We start from the raw sequence: 19323 nt of genomic DNA on the forward strand, positions 1-19323 counted from the left end.
GCCTCCCCCCAAAACTACCAATTGGACAAATTCTGCAGAAGGACTCCTCACAAACAAGCTTGGAAAGTGGATGCCTTGTCCTTCACCTGGAAAAATCTATCAGTTTATGCCTTTCCTCCTCTGCCTCTCCTCTCCAAGGTACTACTAAAGATCAAACAGGACAATTCAAGGACGATACTGATTGCACCAGACTGGCCATGTCAACACTGGTACCCCATCTTGCGCAGTGTGTCACTGCTGGCACCATGGCACCTGCCTCAGACCCCTACCCTGCTGTCCCACCAGAAGGGCCAGATTCTGCACCCTCAGCTTCAAACCCTCAACCTGGCAGCCTGGCTAATTACATGATCTCTCTATTACCATCCCTCAGTAAATAAGTGTTGGATGTCATTCTGGAGGCAAGGAGGCATAGTACTAGAGAATCTTATGCTGAAAAATGGAAAAGATTCTGTTCCTGGAACCAAACACAGGGGATGAGCACAGCAGTGCCCAGTTTACATCAGATTCTTCAATACTTAACTGAGATGCTTCACAAGGGCCTTTCCTTTTTCCTCCATCAAAATTCATGCCTCAGACATTTCAGCTCATTACAACACAGAACCACCCCTCTTCTCTCATCCACTGCTCAAGCAGTTCCTCAGAGGGGCCAAAAACTTAAGACCACCCAGGAGAGCCCCTACTCCTGCCTGGGACCTTAACTTTGTATTGGAAAAACTTATTCTACCTACTTTTGAGCCAGCTGCAAATGCAGAGTTGAAATTCCTTTCTTGGAAAACAGCCTTCCTTTTAGCCATCACTTCAACGAAAAGGGTGTCTGAATTACAGGCTCTTATGGCAGTGGAGCATTTCATCATGTGGACAGGGTGTCTCTCAGGACCAGTTCCTCCTTCATGCCCAAGGTAGTATCCAGTGTGGCTCTTAATCATTCCATTCATTTGCCAACCTTCTTTTCTAATCCACAGAACAAAGGGGAACGGATACTGTACTCCTAAGATGTGCACAGACAACTTAGATTTTACTTGGACAGGACTAAACCTCTCAGGAAATCTGAACAGCTGCTGGTGGCATTTGCTGCAGGGGAAGAGGGGAAGGCCATTTCAAAGCAAACCATTTCTAAATGGATAGGCCATTGCATTCATTTCTGCTATAATCACCATGGAAAACCTATCCCACAGGGGATAAGACCACATTCGACCAGGGCTGCATCTACCTGTACAGCCTTTCTCAGAGGAGTCCCTACCAGGGACATCCTAGAAGCTGCTACCTGGAGTTCTGTACATACTTTCACCAAGCATTACCATTTGCCAATTTTCTCTAAATCCAGTCTTGTAGGGCCTTATAGCTGGTCCTAATGCTATCTAAATTCTTCCTCCCATCCTTAGCTTTGGGAATCTACCCAAATGTGATGACTGCAACAGTGAAACACGAAGAACATAGTGCAGTGGGTACACTTACATAAATGTAGATGTTCGAGTGTATTCACTGTTGCAGTCCTGGTTACCCTCCCTCCAGCCCCCTGACTTCTTTTGGTTATACCTCTATTCCTTTTTACTATGCTTAAAAGCTTTTTGGTGTATTTTTCTTTTTTGTTGGAGGTATAACCTTATGTACACACACACACACACACACATATATATATATATATATATATATATATATATATATATATATATATATATATATATATATATATATATGTATATTTAATTGCTTCCCATTGGGGGGCTCCTGACATCTGGGACAAGAAAAACTGATGTAATGGCATCAGTTGCATGCTTTATACCCCTGACTGCCTGATATCATGGAAGATGAGACAGCAACCGACGCAGGACCAAAGACTTTGATAATCAGGCTGACTGAGGGCTACTGCAAGCAGATAACCCAAATGTGATGACTGTAAAAATGAATACACTCGAACTTCTGCATTTATGGTAAGTGTACACAACTGTACTTTCTTCTTGTGTCTCTGTGTGGTTCCTCCCACCTCTGAAAAACATGCTGATTGTTTCCATCTCAAACTTGCGAAAGAATGGAGCTGTAGGCAGCAGCACAGACTCTGCGTGATGCCCTTTAGGAGGAAGAGTTTCTACTATGGTGCACAGTATCTTCATGATAGGAGAACATGGATCACAGACTATGCACAGTGGCAGGGCTAGCCACTGGATGGCGTAAAATATGTCTCTGGGTGATTTGATTATGTTGACTAATGTCACCAAAGAGGCATGGGTTGCTGGTGATAAGTGGGTTAAGGACCTGGCCTCTTCTGACCTATGCCAGAGACCCATGCTAATGGTGAGAGGGGTGTATGTGCCCCCTGTTGACCAGTGTATGTTTGCCATAACGTCCAGTAGCCCTGGGTCAGTAAGTTACTGGCCTTCTGGTGTCCAGTCGTCCAGCTTGGGTTACCTGGGATAGCTCTTTGAGCAAAAGCCGGATGTAAAACCAATCGACCTGCTAAGCATGAGCTAAGAATTGCTACATTCAGTGTAAGTTTGCTGAAACAACGCAGTTTAGAAGTGGATAACATGATATAAGGAAGAGGCTGGACATCTTATTATCCAAGAGACAAAATGAAAGGGCATTGTAACAAAGACACATGGAGTGGGGTCCAGAGTGTACTACTCAGGAGGAGGACAGGTGTGTGATGAGGGAGATGCTTCAGAAGACAGTGAGGGATGTCCTCAGAATTAGTGACTGACACATGGCAATCAGACTCCAGCCTAATGATAGTGCAGTATTCAGAATCTCAGCCTGTGCCCCACAGCAAGGTTGTGAGAAGATGTGCATTCAGACAGCAGTTGCAGCACCTAATAGATAAAGCAGGACAACATAAACTGGTGTGGATAATGGGTGACTTGAATGCACATATCAGGACAGAAAAGGATATGAGTACTGCCTAGATTCACATGGGTGGGGCAAGATGAATAAAGGTTAGGCCATTCTAGACTTCTGTCTGGCAAATGGCTTGATAGTAGCCAACACATGGTTCAGAAAGAGAGAGAGTTACAAGATCACAAACAAGTGTGGCCAACATGCAACGCATGGTAGACTTCCTCCGAGTAAGGAAAAGGCACTATGGTATGATCACTCGGAACATCTACATTTATGGTAGGTACAAAACTGTAATTTTGAAGTCCCAGAAACATTGATAGAAATAGTGCAGCCTATGTATGAGGACCCAATAACTTGAGTACGAACAGTGTTCAGACTCACAGAGGGGTTCCCACTGAAAGTGGGTGGTGGTCATTCTGATGGTGGACAATATTAGCAAACAGGACAAAGGGAACAGGTCAACAACGCTGATGTATGCATATGGTGTGGCATTGCAGGGAGACTCTGAGCAAGAACTTCAGCAAAGGATTGGGAAATGGAATGCAAAACTGAAGATACATGGGAATGAAACTGAGTACAGATAAGACCATTGTCATGCCAGCAAATTATGGCGTTCAGAAGAAGCTGAGAATCGAGATAGAAGAGAAAATAGCTTTAAGTATCTGGGAGGGGTGGTTGAGTAGAAGGGAAGTCTGAGGAGGTCAAAGCTTGAATCAGAGGGCTACAGACAACTGCCACAGTGTCAGGTGTAGTATATAACAGAAGAATGCCAAAGATGCTGAAAAGTAAGATTTACAAAACCAGTACACTGTATGGTACAGAAACCCTTGGCAGTAAAGGTAGAGCAATTGGGGAAACTAGAGGTGATTGAGAAGAAGTGCCTGAGATGAGTGGGAGGAAGCACACTGTAGAACATACAAAGAAATGAGGACATAAGAGCAGCAACCAGATTAGTTGCAATTGCAGAAAAGGTCAAAGAGAATAGATTACAGTGATTCGGGCACATGTGCAGAAAAACAGAAGAAAATATGTTGAAGGTGATTAGGAATAGACAGGAAGAAGGCAAGAGGAAATGAGGGCATCCAGCAAGAGGTGGATGGACTGCATGAGAGAAGACCTGCAGTAAGTCAGGTGGTCAAAGAAGGCAGGAGAGTGGCATTGAATAGAGAGAGGTGGTGACAGTTGACACTAAACCCCAACCCCATGCAGAAAATGGGGGGGGGGTGAGTTGATGATTATGATCTTTTACCTCTTGGGTGGTGCCACCTCCTGATCTTATAGCCCTAGTATCGTAGCATGAGTGGAAGGATCCTGACATGGTGGAATAGGCGCCTTGGAAATCGGACAAGATTTTGGTTGCTTCTGAAAACAGGACACACTGGAACAAGGGTCCCACAGTTGATGCCATGGTTGTTGCTCCTGGCAGAGGAAAGCCCCTAACTGGGAGTCCAGGGCACTGGACAGTTCAGGAATGAATGTATGCTTCAGTGACTTTTGCACTTAGAGCACTGAACTACCCTGCTCATATGGCAAGAATTTAGAGGGACATGACCAAGGAACTGACCAAGTCCCTCAATGGTTACTTACCGTCAGACACCAGTAATCAGTGAAGTCCCAGTTGTCTACTCTTCAGTCTTTATCCAGCATATCCATGCATCTGCTCGCTAATGCAGCTGATGGGATTGCTAGAGCAGCAGACGACATCCTCATCCACCAGCATGCATGGATGCACTTATGTGACTTTTTGGAAGGCCTCAAGGAGTTGTTTGTTAACCCCTGTTTGATGGTTTGATTCTGTTTGGACCAAAGGCAAACAAAACACTCACCAAGAGTGAATAGTAAGACAAGACCTGTATGCCATGGGAATCCATTTCTCCACCCCCGAAAGGACCTTTTGTAAGAACCAAAGAGGGGGAAAGAAGATGTGACTTTGGAAATCCCATTGTTTTTTCCAAGGTGCTCCTGCAGATAGACCACCCATGGGGCAAAGGGGGAGGTCTAACTTTAACAGACATCATCCTAGAGCCAAACTACAGAATTAAGGGTTTTGCATTCACTTCACTTAGAAACCCTACCACTGTTCCTAAAGGTTTGCCCGACCTGCCACACTCTGGGAGGTAGTGGGGGGGGGGGCACATTTCTCTGTAGTCTCAAGTTTTGCATGCCATCTCACAAGATACATGGATGATGAGGATAATCACCAGGGACTACAGTATTCCCTTTGTTTACCCACCAGAGATAAAAAAGAATTCCAGATGTACTATGCAGTCACATGGAATCTGCAGCTGCAGAAGTTAAAAAAAAAAAAAAAAGCTGCTAGTAGAAGTCATCCAGCAGGTCCCACCTGACCAGTCAGGATCCAGTGTGTATTTCAGGCTCATTTTAGTTCCAAAGAAAACAGAGGACCTTAGGCCAGTCTTGGACCTTAGCCATCTCCACCAGTTCGTGACAGGCAAGTTCCAGATCGTCATTGTTTAGTCCATTTTACCTCTTTTGAGGAAAGGCTGCTGCCACTGTCATGCATTTGATGAACATCTAGGGGGGCTTTGGTGAGACCAAGAAACAGTGCCCTTAACTGAAAATGATTGGCTTCCATCTAGAAATGGAGAAATCTCCTGGACTGCCTTACTATCTTGATTTGGTAGTAGACATCTTGGAGATCTACTGAGCACATCCAGTTGTCCTTCCTCAGAAAAAGGCATTATCCTTTAAACCTCTGTATATAGTCTTCCGTAAGGACAGGGTGTCCTTGAAACAAATTTTCTTCCAAAGGTAGAAGTGAACCTCAATCAGTCTGTTAAGCCAGTATTCTTCACAAAGTTTTTTATCAAAGGAGAGTATACTCTGCATTTGCTAGATGTCTAGGGACAACTCCGATTTTATTTACACAGGACTAAGGATAATAGAAAGTCTGATAATCTTTTTATTGCTGTCTCTAAAGCTAAAATTGTTCAAAAGATATCAAAAGTTAGTTTATCTAGGAGACTTTCTGATTATATAACATTTGTGTATAAAAAGCTGAGATTTTCTTTACCAAACAAACAAAAAGCTCATTTTACAAAGGAAATAGCTACTTCTACTATCTTTATGGGCAGAGTTTCTGTTGAGATTTGTGCTGCAGCTACTTGGTCGACTGTTCATTCCTTTGAGTCTCACTAAAAGTTGGATGTACAGTTCAGATCCAGTGCATCATTTGGTTATACCCTTCTCAGGAATATCCTTCCTTAATACTACTCAGGTGTTTTGATAGCTTGTGAATCTGTCCCAAAGGTTGAATCAGACGAAAACAGACATCAGAAATGACAGTTATGTACTTATCATGACATTAGATCCTTGTTGTCTTCTTCCAGTTCAACATCTCTGCCTCCATCCCCAGCCTAAATTGTCCTATTTACGCCACTCTTGAATGGTTGGAGCTGAGCAGAAACCTTGCGTGGTGATTGCTGTCCCCTCATACTACTGCCATATTTTCTAGTTCAACTTGTAGGCAAGCCTGTTTATATCTGATTGTCAGATCATGTCTCTGTTTTTATGAGCAGGCAAACTTGATCAGAAGTAATTTGGGGAATGGAGGGATTATGGGTAGGGGAGGAGTCAGGGCCCTGGATCCAAAGCTTCTGAAAGGCATTGAAGTCGGATCCAATCTGAGTCAATAACCCAAAGGCTGAACCAGGCAAAAACAAGACAACATGGCTCCAGCGTTATTTTAAGTACATAACTTTTGTTTATTCAAGCTTTTACTCTTAGTGTTTTCTATTGAAGCTGCATTGGATCACATTAATTTATTCTTTGTCCTGTCATCTGTTTATTTATAAACATGAGAAGTATAATTGAAATATGCAGCTTTAATTAGCCTAGCTAAAACATTATTACTGTTTTCTGGAATTGCTTAAAAGCTTGGGGTTTGTGGCAAAGTGGAGAGAGAAGAGTGAGTTTAATATTACATAGTGCAGTGACTCACTTCATAGTTGTATTCTGGCCACTGAAAAATGTTGCGTTTGGTGTAATACAAGATGTCTGTCAGTAATTCTATGTCCTTTGTAGATTAATTAGGGTTTAAAACTCTCTGTCTTTTAATAATGCTCCCCATTTGTATAAACTGTAATGATTCTTAGCTCACAGAATTCTGTACTGTAGGTAGGTTATGAGATTGATTTTAAAGGAAGTGATAGCATAATTCTCTTAGATTCATATGCACATATCATTGAATTAGGTCTGACCAAAAAAAGACGAAGGTGAAGAAGAAGACGAGCAATCCACACTTTGATGAGACCTTTTATTTTGAGGTATATACTTTAAATGTTATTAAGATACGATTGTGTATACTAGCTTATTACAACTGTTTGCTTCATTATTAATTTCAGAGTTGTTTTTACTTGGTGTGTTGTCATTTTATAACTTGGTACACGTGAATTCATTTGAAAACTGTGCAACTGATAATCTATCTCTGTATTTTTAAATGTATGCATTTGCTTGTATGCTGATTTTTTTCAAGAGGAAATGTTTGCTGCACTAGAAAAATAGATGACACATTCTCACTTTTCTGCTGCATTTGTGATCCTAAGAAGTCTATTCTTGTTGTAACCCATGCAGTTCATTAGCTGTCCATGCGTATTTGTTACTTAGTCATTCACTTACCTTTCCAGCAGAGAAAGAATGGTTTATGTATGTTTGCACACAGAACATTGCGTGCAGGACTGCAGGTGCCATTAGATACACAATTTTTAAAGAACCTTTGTCTATATTATAATAGCAGTTAAATGTTGTTTTTCATTGTTTCTGTGTGAGATAACCTTAGAGGTTGTGTTTTTATTGACGCTTGAATTGTAGTTTTGTATTACTGAATTATAATATGGAACATTTGACAGAATCCAAGTGATTAACTTCAAAAGCTATTCAATTAGGTGGTTCATCTAGTTACAGTTCTTTTGAAAATATCAGTGCTTAAAATTAAATTGCATTTGTATTTCATCTTGGCATTTCTTTTCAATTTGTTCTTGTAACTTAATATATGGTGGTTACATCTACCAATTTTCTTTTTTTCATATTTCTCAAAGCAAATCAAAGAAGTTTGAAAAGAAATTTAAAACTTAATACAGGGGATGAAGAACTTTTACAAGACTAAGAGGTAAACATGCTGTGTTCAGACCTAGAGACAACAAATACATTCAGAGAACATTTCCAGTGTCTGTATTCAATCTCTGTTAGATACTCACTGATTATACCTTCATGTAAATAGACAACTTTGCACTCAGCCACCCACAGAACTGCACAGCTCTGCCTTTTAGGTCAATAATACTTGACAAACGTAGTGTGGTTGTTACCAGCAAAGTTGCCTAATATCAGATGTACAGATTTTGGTGGCCCTACCCTTTTTGCCATTAGAGTATCAAAAGCATTTATTACCCTAGCTCAGGGGTCTGCAACCTTCACTAACAAAAGAGCCATTTTTGTCCCTTCTCCCACCAAATAAAATTCATTGGGAGCCACAAAACCTATTTAACCCCTAAAACGAAGATAACACAGCGTATAAAGTTTTATATATAGTTATTGTACTAAATATAAAAGAACTACGTTTGTAAGAGATCTGGACAAAGCCATAAGTAAGGCACATAGCCCCAAAATAGGGACACTTTTTAAATATTGTTCTTACAAACTTAGAAAGTTAGAACAGATTTTGCATTTGATGAATTTTCTGAAAGGTATGAAGTCGGAAACTCAAATGTCTGTTTTTCTGACTTCAGCCCTCAATGATTTGCCAGAAACCCACAATTTTATGAGAAACAGACCAAAAATATGAGGCAAAGGTCAGGATATTCTGTGAAAATCTGCACAGTTGAGAGGTAACTGTGTGTGTGTGTAAAATGCATGTTAACAGAAACCATGACATTCTAGCATGTTTCTAAGTTTATAACAGCAATATTTAAAGTCAGTCCCTATTTTTGTTCCTTTGTTCCCCTTTATTTGTGGTTCTGTTCAGATTTCTTGTGGTAAGACAGAGGTATGAGAGGTACAGAAACCTTTCAGGAGATGCTGCTGCTAGGGGATAGCTCGATTGCTCAGTGTGTGTGGAATACATGGCAAAAGAAATGGTGGTATTCTTGCAAGTTTGTAAGTTTATAAAAGCAATATTTAAAGTCCATTGCTCGATCACTCTGTGTGTTGTGCGGTAGAATGGCCATTATTTTTCAAAGCTACAGGGAGCCACTGCAGAGGGGTGGAAGAGACGCATGTAGCTCCAGAGCCACAGATTGCAGACCCCTGCCCTAGCTCATAAAAATGTTGCTGATATTGCAAATGAAGTCTCTGGAAGGAGCCTTTGAAATGTTACTACCCAAGACCGACGGTCCTGAAGCAACTGATATTTGCCAACACTTAAATTGTCATAACAAACAATAATAGAAAAATAATTAGTTTCCAATTGTTCAGATTCTTCACAAATTATCGTATGATCAGCCAAAATTAGTCACACCTGTGTGGCTCTGAGGTCGGTCACGAACAAAATCCTTTTTATGACAAGTCATTTAACAGAATCTTGACAGATTTTAAAAAAGATATTAACGGTGTGACCCAGGCAGTTCTATTTGGTGTAGAACACTCTTAGCAGACAAATCCTTGCAAAAAGTGTACTTGCAAGATCTGTGTAGTATTTCATTGTTTGTACCTTGGGGCTACCACAGGCAGCAGTTGAAAGCTCATCAAAAAGATGCCTTACTCAAACAGGTGTACAATAGAATCTCCTGCAAAAAATATTGGCAAGGTATCCTTAATATATTAATTAGTGTCAGAAAAAGATGATCTTGTCAGTACTAGCTTAAGACCTCACAATACTAAAACACAACAAATGGCATAAACCTTAAAATTGACAGAAGTAGGCACAAAGAACACGTAACAATTCAAATGTGGTCTTCAGTCTCATTCTTTTCCCACACAAACACTTACTAAAGGCTATCCAGTAATTAGATATTTACTGCAGATTCATTGGACTATTGGACTGTTAACAAAAGAAGACAAAATGTTGCTATAAATGTAATTCTAGCCCAAATAGAGTACAGTGTACCATTTTATATATATAATATATATAAAAGGACACCCCTGTAGCATAGAAAAGTGACTACAAAATCTGAATCAAAGACCTTCAGATTTTGTAAACTTTCAAAAGCAAAGTAACATCTCCATACATGTAAAGAACATATAAAATGGTGACAACTGGTGAGTTCTGTATACTTACTGATCCTGCCCTGTAGTAGTAGGTAAACATGCTTATTGCTACATCACATTACAGCTTTCACTCCTAGGCCAATACCATGGCAGTACTAACGAGGCCATCATCACATTTTAAAGCACAAAGGACATTGCAGAGCCTTGTTACCCCGGACTTGTAATCTTCCACGATACAATTTCATTGCTGTTACACAACACACTAGACTTGAGTTTCTGAAGTATTTAACAGTTGAGGCCAAATGCAGATTTTAAGGACACATCCATCTGCTTTCAGCAAGTAAAGCATTCAGCTTTCACCTATTAAATATATATGGAGCTATAACGCATTCCAGACAGAAACCGTAATGCAGTATGAATACTGTCATGCAGTCACAAGGGTCTCTCCAGAGTAGGGAATAAAATATATGAGAGAGCACTTTGTAATGAGACTGTTTTCTGGGTTTAGACTTTGTAAGGTATGAGAATGCTTATGCTTATTTATTTAATATATCTCTATTGTTCACACTAACTTAACTCACTTTAACCTGTAACGAACAGCTTACATTGGGTATAATACTGTTTTTTAGTGTAACAGCTGACATAGTTGGTCAATGTGTTTGTCTGCGTTGCTTTAAAAGTTTTATTCATTGTAATTAATTAATTATTGAGGTACTAAACGGATTGGTTAATACAACCTTGCTGAGGTGAGCGGACTTTTTAAATATGCCTTCACTTGTAATTTTTTATTTTTCTGAAGAAGTTGCTCATGTTTAGCAATGAAAACGATGTTTTAAATAAACTTTCTGAACGTTAATGCGCCTAACGTGTTTTCAGATTTTGGATTAGTGGCTGCAGTGTCCTCCCTTGTTCGTTTAGTACAGTGTTTGTTTTTACTTTTTCTTGGTTTTGTTTGTCATGGCTACAGGAGTATCAGACAGCCCACTCAGTCCGAATTTATTCGGTTCCACACCACAACCGGTTTCTCTCGATTTGGCGACCATTATGAACTCTTTAACGCAACGTATGGATAACATACTGAGTCGCCTTGATATGCTGGACAAACAAAACCGCAATGCAGCTCATTCTTGTAATGCGGATCCGCGTTGCAATAGGTGTGATTCTAATGGTACAGTTACACCAAGAACCAACAACATTAGAGGTAAACAAACTGGGACAGGAGACCCGGCGAGACATTAACCAGCCTGAAACAGTGAACCACCCTAGCGGCACAGGGCTTATTGGCGCTCCTCTACTTATGGAATGGGTCAACAATACTGACAAACTGACCTCAGGATTTATTCCTGATACGGAACGACCGGCTAGTGTATGCTCAATCTACCCTAGTGAGTACTTCAATTATTACCGAAAAGTTAAAGCTTCTAGACTTTAAACTATTAAAATTGAAAAAAACTGCAACTAGAGGTAGTTTATTTTAAACAGTGCTTAACTGAAAAACTGGTGCCTAAAGGTTTAAGGTGCCACCAGTTTCCAACAGGTTTAATACCGGAATCATCATTTCACAAAGAGTTGTTAAATTTATTTGACACTTCAGGGTTTTTACTTATGGAACTAATGATTAAGCACTATGTCTTACAAATTGAAGATTTATCTACAGAGGTTAACAACTTGGACAAAGACATTAAAGCAGATGATGACTTTTTCAGGTATAAATACGACTACGGGAGGTTTTTTACCAGTATAGATCAACTCCTTGTAAAACTTAAAACAAATAAGATCAAGAAGTTGAACCGTGACCGTTTGGCGTATTCAAATGGGTCTGCATACCCTAAACCTCAACCAGCCCAAGTTTGGCTAAATAAAAAACTAGTGTCTTCCACTAGCAACTTTACTGTAACCATAGACTCTTGGCTTTAACACAAATATGGACACTGTCAATTGTCAGGTAAATGAACCTTTGAGATGCAGTGAAAGACTGTGGTCATATAATGGTAATAACAACAATGCCAACAATAATTCGCAACTGTCAATTCAATCTTCGAATAACATCCAAAATGACCAGGTTTTTTACCAAGAAGGGAATACCAAGAAGACTTCAAACCCACGGGGTCCTTGAAACCAGAGGAACAAAGGTTGGAACAACAGGAAGAAGCGTTAACAGTCTCTTTTGAGTCGAACGCTTCACCAAAACTGGTTATATTAAAAAAACTCTAGTGCTGACTTTAACATTTACAATTTCTCATCTGCTACTATTGATCCGGTTTTGATAGACCTGCTGGCTAAGGGCAATTCTTTTGAACCTAGCAAAAATATTAACATGGCTCGAACTTTAATAGATTTGAAGTGCTTTGTAAGGAAATTAAACCTTTCCTTTCTTTTTGGTAACAATGAATGTTTTAACACTAACTTTAAGCCCTTGAGTACTTTCAACCCTCCTTTACATCCCCTGCTTCGTTTGTTTGAAAATATTAGTGAATTAGACATCAGACTTATTCCAACCAACCGAAAGCAGGGTAAACACTCTAGTTTTAACAATGTGAGTTTGGAACAAATACAAGCCTTAGACTTGTTAAGATCATTAATGGTACGTTGTATTAAACCAGATAAGGGAGGGGGACTGGTCATTTTTGATATAAATGATTATAATAAGAAAATGGAACTAGTACTCGACAGTCCAGCTTACACTAAAGTTTCACTCAATGAGTATAATGTAGCTCTGTCCAGAGTTAAAAACTATTTTAGGGACCTGTTTATCGAAACTAGAATTGACATTGATATGTTTAACTACATTAATATACCTTTTCCTAAACTACCAGTTATGTTTGGGATTCCAAAAATTCATAAAGACATGCTACACCCACCAATGAGACCTCTTATTGATGGTACAGCTTCCCTAACCTACCCATGTGCCAAAGTGGTAGATTTCATCCTTCAAAAATATTTGAAACAAATCCCACAAGTCTGTAAAGACTCATGGTCATTTTTAGATAACCTTAATAAGCTATCCATTGATCAAGATTTCAACTGTTTGACCATAGATGTGGTTGATCTTTACACTTCCATTCCACATATGGAAGCAGTTGAATGGACAGCCCTAATGAAAGAAAAAAATGCTCCAATTAAGGATATCGAACTAGTTTCTGAACTCATTGATATTATTCTGACCAATAATTTTTTTACTTTTAATGGTTAACATTACTTACAAAAGCATGGTGTAGTGATGGGCTCACCATGTTGTGCGAGTCTAGCAAATATGTTTGTAGCTTATTGGGAAAAATTGTTTATTTTTGACCAACCTGACATGGTAAACTTACACGTATATTACATGAGATTTCTGGATGATATATTTATCATCTTCAAAGGTGATCAACTAGTAGCTGACCAATTTGTGGACTATTTAAACACCACTACTACTTTTTTCCAATTCACATACAAATTTGACAAAACTAGTATTGATTATTTGGATGTAAAACTAACTAAAGTTCCTGGTCATAATTATTTGAGTTCAACTATTTACAGAAAACCTACTTACTGTAACTCCTTCTTGCATTTCTCTAGTGCACACCCTTTCAAACAGAAACGCTCTATTGTTAAGGGTCAACTGGTTAGAGCAGTGAGGATGTGCTCTCTAGACGTTGATTTTTTAGTGGAATGCGAGAAACTGGAGAACATGTTTGCAAATAGGGGGTATCCAAATCAATTAATACAGGAACTGGTAGTAGAGGTAAAAAACAAACGTATGACCGGTATCTTTCACCCTATTTTGCAGGACAGGAGCGTTCATAATACTAATCATATAGTTACTGATGATAATCTACAGTCTACAAACTTACTGGATTTCCAGTATTAGTAGTAATGTATGTTCAGTAAATAAGGGAGTCACCTCCCATCTTTATAGGTCCATTTTTTTTCTACCTTTAATAAAGACAGTGATCAAGTCAAATTTATTCTTCACAAGAACTGGTACCTATTATTTAAGGACAACTTACTAATGGAAAGGATTGGCCCCAACTTAACCACTATTTATAAGAGAGGAGCTAATTTAAAGAACCTTCTTGAAACTCAGAAATTAAGAACTAATAACAGAATTAGAGGCTGTTTCCAATGTGGTTTTTTTAAGATGTGTAAAAATGTAAAAACTAGTAACTCATTTGAGATAGCAGACAAAAAATACCAGATCCAGCATAAACTTGATTGTAACTCTAAAGGTATCACATATTTGGCAGTCTGTAAAAACTGTCCTGCATTTTATGTGGGAAAAACAGACCGCAAATTCAAAGACAGAATATACGAGCATATTTATGCTATCTCAAAGAATAAAAGTGATAATGCTTTAGCGAAGCACATAGATACAAAAGGTGACCCTTCTTTTCAATTTTTGGCTATAGATCAAATTACACATGACATCGGGGGGGGGGGGGCTACTTCACTGACATTAAGAATGCTGCGAACTGGAATAGCAATTGTCATTAAATGCCTTTTTCTACCCAGGACTTAACGACAACTGCAATATAGCTTGTATACTTAAACTAAAGAGTTGTCTTGGATAAAGACACTAGTTCATTTACCTAGTTTTAGTAGAGACTATTTTATTTAGTTCTAGAAAGAAGTCAGTTCTTAACTTCTGGAAATAACTGAATATTATATATTTTTTTATTTTAAATTTTTCTACTTTGTCATTTTACGTATGCTTATTTATTTAATATATCTCTATTGTTCACGCTAACTTTACTGACTTTAACCTGTAACAAACGGCTTATATTGGGTATAATACTGTTTTTTAGTGTAACAGCTGACATAGTTGGTTAATGTGTTTATCTGCGTTGCTTTAAAAGTTTTATTCATTGTAATTAATTAATTATTGAGGTACTAAACGGATTGGTTAATACAACCTTGCTGAGGTGAGCGGACTTTTTAAATATGCCTTCACTTGTAATTTTTTATTTTTTTGAAGAAGTTGCTCATGTTTAGCGACGAAAACATTGTTTTAAATAAACTTTCTGAACGTTAAAGTGCCTAACGTGTTTTCGGATTTTGGATTAGTGGCTGCAGTGTCCTCCCTTGTACATTCTTCCAAAATAGTGTTTTTCATTCAAAATCTTATGCACCTAACTTGCAAAATCCTCCCGCTTTTCATTTTTGTAGTTCTTGAAGTCTGTACCTTTAGTCTTTTTTACCTTTGTGTGGTAGTTTTGTTGTGTGCCATTATTGGTACTTTACTTCTCTAATTTACTTTTGCCTTTTCCTACACTTTTGTTAGGGTATCTGCCTGTACCATTTTTAGTAGTTTTTCCCTTCAAAAAAAAAAAAAGAAAAACTTTTTCATTTCTTCTTCATAGAGCTATGGCTGAGAAGCCAACAGGATTTAAAAAACTCACTTCCTGTGGGCATAAGATCCCTAATTTGGATGCCGTCAGGGAGTGCGTTTACTGTTTAGGGGCAGCACACCTTGACGCAAATTGTGCTGTTTGCACGGTTTTAAATTTGAAGGCTATTGCAGATAGGAGGAATTAGTTAGTCCTCAAGGGATTACTGCCTTCTCCATCCTTCTCTGGGGCTCAAACCCCCAGTAAAAATTCTAAGGCTCTGTTGGAGCATAGGAAAAGGTCTCCTCCTAAATCGCCAAAGACTCCATTGACTTCTACCTCAGGGCCTCCTCCAAAAATGCAGCTATCTTTGGATACTTCCTCATATTCTAAGAGAAAAACTTCAGATCCCAAGTCCTCAGATCTGATAGTTATGTCTGCCATTTCTCCTACAAACCTTCAGATCCAAAATGTTTTGGTATATCTAAAACTCCCACAACTCGCTCACCTGAGTTCATTATTGATCAAGTCTCTCCTTAGCTCCATTCCACTCTCATTCAAATGACTCCAAGGAAGCATTCCAGGCCGCAATCCACTACTTCATTTGTCAGGTCCTTCAGGAGTCTTTCCAAGTCCGATGTGGATAGGATGATGAAGATGTTCCTCAGCTCAGCTCCAGATGGGGGTTTTACTATTTCTGTCTCCCATCAGATCCATGAGCCTCTGTTCTGCTTTCCATATAGTTGTATCTTCTGCTCTGATCTGTCCTTCGGTTTTGGAGCCCTTGAATCCAAGACTGCAGAGAGAACCGGTGTCATAGCCAAAGAGGGTTATGTCTTCAACTCCCAACAGTTTACCTGACTAGTTCTGTTCCTTTGGATCAGGATGAGTTTCAGAGATGAATCATTGGCATCGAATTTGGAGGGCCAGGACCTACTCCGATGGTGCCTGAACCATCCTTGCCCCTCGGAGCCTCTGCATTAGGTAGCTTAGGTCTGGCTCCCTCCTTGAGATACTGATCAGGGCATTGTTGTGGCTTGTTGGCCTCGAATGTGGAACCTGCAGATGTCTCTAACTTGGATGGATCCGGAGCCGCTCTGCAGGCAACGGCTTCTGAGGGTGTATTCAGGCCTACAGACTTGCATTTCAAACAGACGCCATCTTCTTCTTCAAGGCCTAAAACTCGACCCACGCCTAGAAAACCGACGTCCAAACCGCATGGTCAGGCCCATATGCCTAAAAAACAAATGATAAGAATGGCTGAAGACCTTATTACTTTAATTAGGGAAAGCCAGCCTTCCCCCTCTGAGACCTAGAACTGATTTTCCTTCTGATTCTTCTGATTAGGATTCCGAAATTTCTGATGTAATGCGATCCTATCTCACCTACATTCATAAATGATGGGCTCGGAGCCGAGAATCGGCTCCGACTCGGCCGATACACTAGCACGAAGTCTCTCATTGGCTGGGCCAACCCCTTATCCCAGGATGCACCACGTCCAAACCCCCAGATCTCATTTGCCGCTCCTAGAGTAACTACATGGTCTCGACTTCGCTGTGGCTAAGTACCCTTCTATTTTGGCCTTTTGATCGCTTTTTTGCAGTTAGCTTAAATGTTTATACTCAAACAGCTATTTTAGTAGCTGTCTTGTCAGCACCCTTGTGATTGACTGTGTTTGTTTTTTTGGATTGTTGTGGTAATTCCTTCTGTTTGGCGGGCTAGGCCCGTTTAAGTTAGAGGGCCTTTGCCCTATTTCTTGTCGGCGAGCGTTTAAGTTAGAGCTCTTCCCTCCCTTCCCTCCTTGTGTGTTGAGTGTGTTTAGAGTGTTAGTATGTCTGGCAAAGAAAAGGAACATAAGCCATCGGGCTTTAAAAAATGTTCAAAATGCAGTTACAAATGTCGTTGACAGATGGCCATGCCATCTGTGTTTATTGTCTAGGGGCTAAACACTTGCAAGAATCTTGCAGTGTTTGCCATGCTTTCTCCTCTCGTGTCCTACATGAGAGAAAAAATAAGCTTATCCTGAAGGGTTTGATCAAGCCAGCCTTCAAGGAAGCTTTGTCTTCTTCTCCCACCTCAAAATCGAAGAAAAAGAAGTCTTCGGTTCCGACAAGTCCGTCGGAGCCACCTACAAAAAGAGCTAAATCTCTGTCCCCTTCCTCGGCTCCACTGGGCTTGGAGCCGCAGGATAGAGGATCTAAATCTGGGTCTTCTTCCTTGGCTTCACTGGTCTTGGAGTCTCGGGATGAGAGATCAGGTACTCTGTCCCCTTCCTCGGCTCCACTGATCTCAGAGCCGCAGGATAGAGGATCTAAATCTGCGTCTCCTTCCTCGGCTCCATTGGTCTCGGAGCCGCAGGAGAGTGTTTCTGCTCTGGGGTTGGTTTCATCGGCTCCTGAACCGTCGGCACCTAAAGGGTTCTTGGTTCTGGTCGAGTCTGCTTCAGCTCTGATCCTTTTGGAGCCGATTCGGAGCCGGCCTCCTAGCTTTGTCTCGGAGCCCATAGAAAAAGTTTCTCGGCCCCCTTCTGTCTCCTCCAGGTCCTCCAGGCTTTCAGATTCGGATTTAGATAAGGTGGTCCAGAGGCTCCTCCAGTCACCTGTCTTATCCAAATTATTTTTGGCTCCGGCCCAGTCGACCCCGGAGCCAGCCCTTTCGATACCATTTCTTCCTCCTCCGACAACCTTGGTGTCGTCGGAGCCGAAGTTCGTAGAGTCTGGTGAAGTCCTTGAGTCGGTTCTGAGACCCACTTCTAGTCTGTCGGCACTGACTTTAGCTCCAACCCTTTCTGTGCCTTCCAGAGGTTTCAGTTCTCGGGTGTCCTCAGCCGGGCCCGAGGGGGATTCGACGGGGCTTCTGGTTTCGGCCCCGAGTCTCACACTTGGCGCCTCGGCTAGGGGAACCCCGACCCCGGTCATGGTCTCGGAGATGGGCCTCTCTTCAGATTCTGGAGGGCCCACCTTCGAGGCTATGAGGAGTGCGCTGGCCAAGTATCTAGTGACTTCACCTGAATCTGCGACTCCTTCCCTAGACATGGCGACTAGAGCTTCTGGTGCCTCCCTGTCTTAGGACAGCGCGGCTCCTAGGCCTGAGGATTCCTCCTTGTGTGGTCCCCTGTTTTCCGAGGGGCCTTTAGAGTCTGTGCCTGAAGAGCCCCCCAGGAAAAGGTTGTGCAAGAGGAAGCACATAGACTCCCCAGATGAGTCTGTCACCTCGGACACCGACCTTGATGATGTGGAAGGGTCCCCTAAGTCGTCCTCTGATGATGTCTCGTTCTCCGATATCCTGGAGATCTTGAGACAGAGGGGCGACTGGCCATCCAAAACCCCTTCCGCGGAGGAGTCGGTCTTTCTCAAGGCCTTCGGAGCCCAACCCTCCGCCTCCTGGGTGTCTCCACCCTTCGATGAGTTACTGGACCTTATTTGTCGAATGGTGTGGGAACACCCTGATTCTGTGGAGCCAGTTCCTTCTTGCCCCAACAAGTTTTTATCCGCACCTCCTGGCAAGGAGTTTCTAACCAAGGGAGTTCCAGTTGATGCTATGGTGGTGGCATCTGCCACCCAGCAGGATGTGGCAGATGCATCTACTTCCATCCATCCTCCTAACAAGGAGTCCAGGAGCATGGATAGGTACGGGAAGCGTACCCTGACTTCAGCGACCTTTACTCTGCGGTCACTGAATTATTTGTCACTTTACGAGGCTCCAAAGGGATCTCATAAAGGAGTTGGGAGATGCCCTGTCGGGTAACGTGCCTGAGGCGTTGACGCAGTCTGTCAACGCCCAGCTGTCTACCCTTTCGTCGATTGTTAACTCGTCCATGAGACTCATATCGTATGCAGCCGAAGGGGCGGGTAGGGCAGCGAGTTCGGGCGTAGCCCTTAGGAGGAAAGCCTGGATGCGCTTGTGTCACTTTGCGGCGGCGTTCAAGTCTTCCTTCACCGACGCTCCATTCAATGGGTCCTCTCTCTTTGGACCCTAGGTGAAAGACACACTCACTAGATGTGAGCAGGAGGGTAAGACTTTG

At 41.2% G+C, this 19323-nt stretch overlaps 1 protein-coding gene across 1 annotated transcript in view; it reads left to right on the forward strand.

Annotated features, from left to right (window-relative positions):
• LOC122802337 (ras GTPase-activating protein 2-like) overlaps window positions 1-19323 on the forward strand; it is a 1675609-nt gene that overhangs the window by 832390 nt on the left and 823896 nt on the right. Inside the window, exon 7 of the mRNA XM_044071975.1 lies at window positions 7046-7118. Within this exon, the coding sequence (XP_043927910.1) occupies window positions 7046-7118 (73 nt within the window). The remainder of the gene's footprint in view (window positions 1-7045; window positions 7119-19323) is intronic.

This window comes from Protopterus annectens, chromosome 5.part0 (assembly GCF_019279795.1).
Source record: "Protopterus annectens isolate FY-2018-M chromosome 5.part0, PAN1.0, whole genome shotgun sequence".
NCBI classification, from domain to species: domain Eukaryota; kingdom Metazoa; phylum Chordata; order Ceratodontiformes; family Protopteridae; genus Protopterus; species Protopterus annectens.